This window comes from Sinocyclocheilus rhinocerous, unplaced genomic scaffold, assembly GCF_001515625.1.
Source record: "Sinocyclocheilus rhinocerous isolate Xijiao unplaced genomic scaffold, SAMN03320098_v1.1 scaffold28, whole genome shotgun sequence".
Lineage (NCBI taxonomy): Eukaryota > Metazoa > Chordata > Actinopteri > Cypriniformes > Cyprinidae > Sinocyclocheilus > Sinocyclocheilus rhinocerous.
In genome coordinates this window covers 2851522-2859170 of record NW_015652416.1, presented here as the reverse complement: position 1 = coordinate 2859170, position 7649 = coordinate 2851522, and the positions used below count along the sequence as shown (strand labels likewise).

The following is a 7649-nucleotide window of genomic DNA, read 5'->3' as shown; positions in this document are numbered from 1 at the left end:
TGCCTGTTTTTGCACTATTTCGCCAACAAAAATAATTCCAAACAAAGCCACAGCGCTGTTTTGCGTCTCTGAGCAACATGACGGTGTTTCGTTCTTGAATGAATCAACCGTTTAAATGATTCGGTTCAATCGCAATGACTCACTTATTAACAGTGACTTGCTTGCTGCCACCTGCTGGCGGTTTTTTATTTCACATTTCAAAATTATTTTTATTATTTAAATAATTTCAAATAACAGTATTCAACGTTTTATGTTTAATATATCAAAACATTATTTATGCATTTGCAAGTGCAGGTTAAATGCATTCATGTCCTGCACTAAACAGTAGTGTGTAAATACATCTAAATGCCACTTCAGATGCAGCTTCTGTGTTTCCTCTGCATTGCAAAGATGAATTTTATTGATACTGACTTAATTTGCTTGGTAACAGCCCAAATTCTTATTATTCTAATTCACTGATTAAATGTAAGAATTTGACTCAAAAGATAATGCACACTTTTAGAAAAATGGCTTTATAAAGGTAAAAATGCCCATAAAAGGTAAAAATCTATTTAAATGTATTGGAAAAGATTAATTTCTATCAGTGTAGTCAAAGTCAAAAACTTTAGGAGTCAGCTGTCCACGGTAGTCCTTAAGATACCAGCACAATAACACACTCAGCAAATTATCGTCTAAATATAGTTATCGATAAAATTCAAGAAAATAGATATAATTTTTTGTCAATATCACACACCCCTATTTTGAAGTGTGGTGTACATTCAGACAGACACTAACCAGCAGCATCCATGAAGGCACGGTTGAGGCGGAAGGTCAGCAGGGGTTCTTTGAGGTTCCTCAGGAAGTCCTTGAGGAGACCAGTGATGGCATGGATATCTTCCACCTTGCTGAGCAAGGGAACGGTCTTCCCACGCAGGAACTTCTCTTTCAGGTCCTTGACCACTCGATCAGAGCCAGACACTCGGTACAGACCAGTCTATCAAAGCAATATGCAGGTTTTATGCAGGACTGGTCTTGTCTAGTATTAAAGATTTCAGCATCTTTATTGACTTACCTCATGCAGGCCTCTCTGCTCAATCTCATTAACGCAGTGCACCACTAGCGAAGGAATCATGGGAGAGGAGGTGGACACATAATTTGCTAGGATGCCCTATCGAAAAGAAAAAAAAACAGACACCAGAAGCAATCAGTGAATAATTTATGCTTAAAGGTATGCTTATACTCAAGTTGGATGATAGAGATTTGTCACCTCCTCAAATTTCACTGGAGTCCCAGTCATGGTTGGAATGCAGGGCAGAGGGCAGCGCTCACGGCACTCGGGGTGGGCCACCACACGGCAGTCCCTGCACTTTAGGGAGATCTTCCCAAATTTGATCCTCTTACCACATGGTACACAAGACTCTGGCTTGATCACCTAAGAAAAATTACAAGAGCCAGGCAGATATGAGCTGTGAGGGCTAAAAACACAGACCTATGTAGATAATTTCATTGACTATAATTGGAGTGATACAGTTTTATTGCTTTGAAAACTTTACTTGGTGTGTACATCACAATACTGAAGAAAGATCTGTCACTACCTCCTTTTTGTGACTTTAAAGAGATTTTATCATTTAACAGTTCTCTAATGTCGGTTAATGGTCAGATGTAGGCAAATAAATTAAATTTGTGAATATTTGTAAATTAATCAAATATCTTTTTAGCAAGTGTTTAAATGTTTTAATTCATTTTAAAACTTCACATTTAATTAATATTTATTAGCTTTTCATTCAGCTATATATCCTTCATGAACCCAATTTTAAAAAGCCCTGACTTATGCAATCAAATTATAAATGGAACTAACATTGCATTGATTTGAGAGATGACAGAAAGTTATGGATTTCGTGTCGATAGACGAAACCGTTTTTGCACAGCGCCACTACAAATTTTAGGCATAGTGCCAAACTGCATCCGAGGCTATATCTCTGCAAATATTTGACATACACTGAACAGAGTCTGTGTCAGCAGTGTCCCACTCCAGAGCAGCTGAAGAACAAAGCAGAGAGAAGCACTGCTCACTACTGCAGAATAGTTAAACAGAAATGCAAAGGCTTGGGGTGTGAGAAATGATCAGGAAAAACATCCCATACAAAACAGCCCTCGCAGAAAAGAAGTGCAAATATTCTCTTGCTCTGCACTGAGCACTCACAAATGACAATACATTTAGTGAAGTGGGCTTACCAGTTTTTCGGCGGCTCCGGGTCCAGTAAGGAACAGCCTCCACTGTGGTGACAGCTTCAATGGGTCCGCCATCAGCAGGCACCGTCATGGTGGTCTTAGCCACCAGAGACTCATTACCCTGAGAAAACGTGATTCGAATTAATTGTCAAATAATTTCTAACCGATTACACATTCAGCTAAAATATGGCAGTATTAACTGGACATTAACAGCATACAGACATCAAAATCAATCAGGGAATAGCTTGTTGGCTCTCACGATGTCAAGAGAAGACAAAACCTTCCAATATTCACACTCCTATGGGCTGTAAGGACTGATGGAAACATTTTACTCGTAATGACTAAAGCAAAGCCCTGCAGGGAGCCTTTAAACGGAAGAGTCATTCTTGTGCTTATGTAACCCAATCTTACTTTCTCAGAGGTACGGCCGGTGGAACGGGACCTCTTGGCAGCAGCAGGGGGGCCGTCTGTGTGGTTTCGGGAGGAGCGCTGCATTGAGACAGATTAAATGATCAGATATTGATTGAAATTTGGAAGTAATTTAATTAAATACGGCTTTGTTGGGAAGCTTACTCTCTTTTGCCGTTTCTTGAGACGAACAGCCCTGATTGCAGAAGAGTCCCAGTCCTTTTTTCAAAGAAAGGTTAATTTAAAAATAAATTACTGCAACAACAAAACTCAATCAATAGCAGTCTAAAAATTTAAATGTTATATTCTTTTTTTTTTTTTTAAATGTTTCACTTTCTCCCTGTCAGGTTTGAGACAGGAATAGCCTACATATAAGAATGATGTTTTTAATATTCAAGGAAAAGACATACCAAAGAATCATCAGTTTTATCATAACTGATGTCTGACAAGATAGAGGCTGATTCATCAATGGTGGCCAGTCTAGTAAAGTGTGTGAAAAAAACAAAATGAAGATAAGACAAGTTACAGCCTACAGTAGTAAGAAACAATTCAATCGTGAAAACCAGCTCTTTTGTCTTTTATGACATTCACGCAATTATGAATAAGATATAGTCCATTAAAAAGGCTTTAAAGTCCAAAGAAAGAAAGAAAAATAGCATTATTTGATTATAGCATAAATTTTTCACAGTATATATGGGGTGTTTATAAAAGCAATTGTATAGATGCCTGTTAAATTTTACAATGAGGTCCCCTCACAAAAGGACGTTCATATTTGGGTCGTCCACGGCATCTAAAAGATTTTATGATTCCAATCAAATCCTGAAAGATTTCTTAAAGGGTTCATATGATGTTGCTAAAAAGAACATTATTTTGTGTATTTGGTGTAATGAAATGTGTTTATGTGGTTTAAGGTTAAAAAAAACACATTATTTTTCACATACTGTACATTATTGTTTCTCCTCTATGCCCGCCTTTCTGAAACGCGTCGATTTTTACCATAGACTGTTTTTTACAAAGCTCATCAGTCTGAAAAGTCACGAACAGCTTGTAACACTCCAAAGAGAAAGGAAAACTTGAAATCGCATCATATGACCCCTTTAAAGAATAACCAGGTTTTCTTAGAAATCCATCATATTACAGAAGTAAAATAGGTTGATAATGTGATTTCATGATCATTCTCTTACCGTCGGCTAGTGTTGAGGTTTGCAGGATTCTGGGAACGGGCGTTCAGAAAGGCCAGAGCTGAGCGCTGCTCCTCATTTAACTGGATGCTGTTACTGGACCCTTCAGACACCAACAGCTCCCGAATTAGCTGGATCTGACGGTCCTGCAGTTCAAGAAAACGTCTGGTTTTAGCCTAAATTCAGAGGTCTACAACAAGCAACATGCAAAAAGAGGCCTACAAACCAGTTTTGCACAGTCAGCCTCAGCTTTCTGTCTCCTACGGATCTCCACATCTACTTGGTTGCGGGCATGTTTGAGCTTGACCTCTAGAGCTCCTCGCTCTGTCTCAGCCTTGGTGAGCACCTCCTTACAAGCATTCAGCTCCTGCTCGAGTCTCAGCCATTTACGACGGCTGTTCTCAAAATTCAAAGCCATCTGAATGAACTCTGACAAAGAAATAAAGAATGGTAGTGAATATTTAGTGTATGTATGTATTTTATTTTACATTTTCAAACCACAACAAGTACTTACGGGGCTCAATGCTTTCATTGAGAACATCAACTTGTGCCCGCATGCTTTCAAAAATGCTGTGAAGATTGATCACAGCAGTGTCCATGTCCTCCTGTATTGCAGAAAAAACATTTAAAAGTGTGTATACCAAATCATATAAGGTAGATTTATTTTGCTTCTAGTTAACGTATATCATTCTGAGACCCAGCAACTTATTTGAAGTTGGCATATGATTATTGTTAATATCTCGCGACCATACATGCCACTGTTTGGACACTGTGTGGCTTTTCAGCAATACATCATTTTGGGGGCGTGGCCAAATAATGAATATTAATATGTATCCGAATAAAATATACTACATAATAATAATAGTAGTAGTAAAGTTAATACAAAAAAATCTAAGAGTAAAAGTGCATAATAAAGTGACGATGTTAAATACTAATAACTTCTTTTTTTTTTAATCCTTTGAAAAGTGTACTAGGCAACACAATAATGCTAATAAATATAGTATCAAACTCGTTTTTTGCTGGCAATATGAGGCTAAAATTGTAGATAACATAACCTCTCCCGCATTTAAATCACGATATGATAAATGTTGAACGATGGAAATACAGTAAAACACTAGCATGGGTCTTACAAACGACTCGTCGTTAGAAACAAACACTAATTCATTAAAGCAAGTCACCAGATATTTTAACTTACGGATTTGTGTAGACGCCCAGCCTTGTGTATGAAACAATGTGATTCAAAAAAATTTCCCCCAGGGACAACAGCACCGCACCGGTTTGTTCAACCAGGTTGGTTTACCCGGATATGTTGTTAACGTTAGCGTCTAGAGGAGTTGCGTTTCAAATTTACCCGCCAGCCAATCAACGGCGGCCGGGCGTGTTGACGTATGCGCGTCGACGCAGTACGTACAGGCGGTGCGTCTGCTGTACTGCTTGTTGTACACTTAACAATTTCAAAATATGTATATAATTGCGTACTAAATAGTGTATAAAATGTGAAACTGGGCATAATGTAGTTTCTTTAAAAAAATTAAAAAAAAAAGTAAAATTAATCTTCACTTAAACCTAGCGAAAATATGGGAGAGGTCCATGAAAAAAATTCAGAGAAACAGCATTGTAATAATAGAAATAATTATAGATAATGAATATATAATAAAAAAATAAGATTTAACTAAATAAATGCATTTGACTAAAATAAAAAATATTAAAATAAGTCATTTAAATATTTTTTTATAAATAAACAAACAATGCATATAATAGTACAAAGTGTTTTAGAAAAAAGAAATGTAATAATGTAATGTAAATGAAAATAAATATTTTCCAAATAAAATTGTACCCATATAGTAAATTTCACAGTATAAAGTGGGTCTTTATATACATCTGTGGCATCTAAGATTCAGAAACCTTGTCCTATGGCTGTTTTTAATGCTGGTAATTTAAGTGGGCCAAACATAAATTAATTAGATAAATAAATTAAATAATATTTCCTTTCTGTAGATGCATAAGTGATTATTTATGCTTATGTTCCATCTATCTATCTATCTATCTATAATCTATCTATCTATCTAAGCTCACTGACTGATGCCTCAGACAAATTAGAAAAAGGGGCAGAAGCCACAAGCAGCGTGTTGTCTTGATTAATATCCTAGTTGGTCAATAGGCACTGACACTGTAACTGTGGAGGAGAGAGAGAGAGAGAGAGAGAGAGAGAGAGAGAGAGATGGCCAACACCATCCTATTAAAGGGATCCGCCAGTGGGGTGTCTAGAGCAACTTGCAGCACGAACTCAAACAAGGCTCTGAAGTGCTGGAAGAGCAGTGAACTGCATTAGAAGCTGGATCTGTGCTGAATCCTGCAAACATGATTGCCTCCACACAGCAGAACATGACAACGGAGCTGGTAAACGAAGCTGAACAGCATGTTTTATGTTTTGCATGAGCAAAGACTAAATGCAGACTGACGATCAAACGGTTTTGATGCTGTATTTTACAAATCTGTGTGAACAAGAGCCGCAGCAAAGGAGCGCGTGCATGTGCGAGAGAATACAAATCCGTGCACGCGACCACTATTCTCCTTTCATATAATGTTTCTGAACTGTATCTAAGCCTGTTTCAACTCATGTCCCCGTCAGAGTACATTTAAACACGTGCTTTTTCAGCACAGGTGTTGTTCGCATTGATTCGCCTCGGTTTTCATTCATACTTTCGAAGGAGCTGTCCGTATCCCTCCATCTGCTTCGCTCCGTTACACCAGTTACTACTGCAGTGCTTTCCAGTGACTCACTGATTAACTGAAGTAGGGATTTTCCGAAGAGCTTAATACCAGGCTGTCGTTTTCAACTTCTTCTTAAAGGTTTTGATATTTGAGTTCGATATTTGTGTTGTTCAGTCGCGCAACTGAACCTGACAGCTGCCTTGAAGTGATGTGAATTCCCTGTGAAGATGGCAAGAGCTCTGGACGTTTATCTCAAAGACGCGATCATCTGTGAGACACCCTAATGAGACTCTGTATCCATCCGACACAAAAATCTGCATAAGAGTCAATGATGTGACGAACACTGTCCGGGTCTTTATATTATTCAAAATAGTTTATACAAAATTACTCGAATACCAATAGTACTAAAATGTTTAAAAGTCATTTTAACATTATTTGTTGGTTTTAAGACAATCAAAAAGTCTAAATGTTGTAACTGTTCAGAGTTTGTTATACACACACCGTCTTATTAAAAAGCTAAAAAAACAAAAGAAAGAATGAATGGTAGTTGGCAAAATAGGCCTATTAATTTTTTTTTATATTAAAAAAAAAAAATGTATATATTTTTTATTTGTAATATTTTCTTTAAAAAAATATTTTACATATTTATAAAAAAAAAAAAACGTAGTCTGCCAAATCAAGTGCTGTCTCAATGTGCCTACTTATACTACGCCCTTAAAGTATGTACTCTTTTGGTGAAGAAAAAGTACACATTTTTGAGTGTGTAGTAGAAGAGCAGGCAAGCTTTGGGATATACTGCGTCTTTAAAGGACCTCTCTGTCGCACCTGTTATAGGCACCCTGTCACTGTAAACTGGCCTGTCAATCATCTTGTCACAGTTAACATCCTCCACATTTCATTTCATTTAACTTCCTACCGTACTGGAGAGAAAAGAAGTAGCTCATTGATCTGCCGTCGCGGGTCATTCATGCTGAGAACTCTGCTCATATTTTATGCATAATGATGCATTTAAAAGTTAACGACCAAATGGATGTTTATAAAAGTTCACATTGCTGTTGCAGATGAAATATAACACGGATAACAATAAATAAATATTTTTTACCAGGTTAAATGTTGAATATTAGTAACTCAAAC

General features: G+C 37.1%; 2 protein-coding genes across 2 annotated transcripts in view; one reads left to right on the top strand and one right to left on the bottom strand.

Moving 5' to 3' along the window:
• LOC107714933 (rac GTPase-activating protein 1-like) overlaps nucleotides 1–5142 on the bottom strand; it is an 8515-nt gene extending 3373 nt beyond the window's left edge. The window contains exons 1-12 of the mRNA XM_016520932.1: nucleotides 4996–5142; nucleotides 4315–4405; nucleotides 4027–4229; nucleotides 3804–3946; nucleotides 3030–3099; nucleotides 2785–2838; nucleotides 2623–2700; nucleotides 2215–2332; nucleotides 1940–2019; nucleotides 1247–1411; nucleotides 1052–1147; nucleotides 775–973 (exon numbers count right to left, since the gene is read on the bottom strand). Coding sequence (XP_016376418.1) covers nucleotides 775–973; nucleotides 1052–1147; nucleotides 1247–1411; nucleotides 1940–2019; nucleotides 2215–2332; nucleotides 2623–2700; nucleotides 2785–2838; nucleotides 3030–3099; nucleotides 3804–3946; nucleotides 4027–4229; nucleotides 4315–4399 — 1291 coding nt within the window. The 5' untranslated portion in view covers nucleotides 4400–4405; nucleotides 4996–5142. The remainder of the gene's footprint in view (nucleotides 1–774; nucleotides 974–1051; nucleotides 1148–1246; nucleotides 1412–1939; nucleotides 2020–2214; nucleotides 2333–2622; nucleotides 2701–2784; nucleotides 2839–3029; nucleotides 3100–3803; nucleotides 3947–4026; nucleotides 4230–4314; nucleotides 4406–4995) is intronic.
• Nucleotides 5143–6071: 929 nt separating this feature from the next.
• The window catches only part of LOC107714932 (inactive dipeptidyl peptidase 10-like), a 61466-nt gene continuing 59888 nt past the window's right edge, over nucleotides 6072–7649 (top strand). The window contains exon 1 of the mRNA XM_016520931.1: nucleotides 6072–6200. Coding sequence (XP_016376417.1) covers nucleotides 6162–6200 — 39 coding nt within the window. The 5' untranslated portion in view covers nucleotides 6072–6161. The remainder of the gene's footprint in view (nucleotides 6201–7649) is intronic.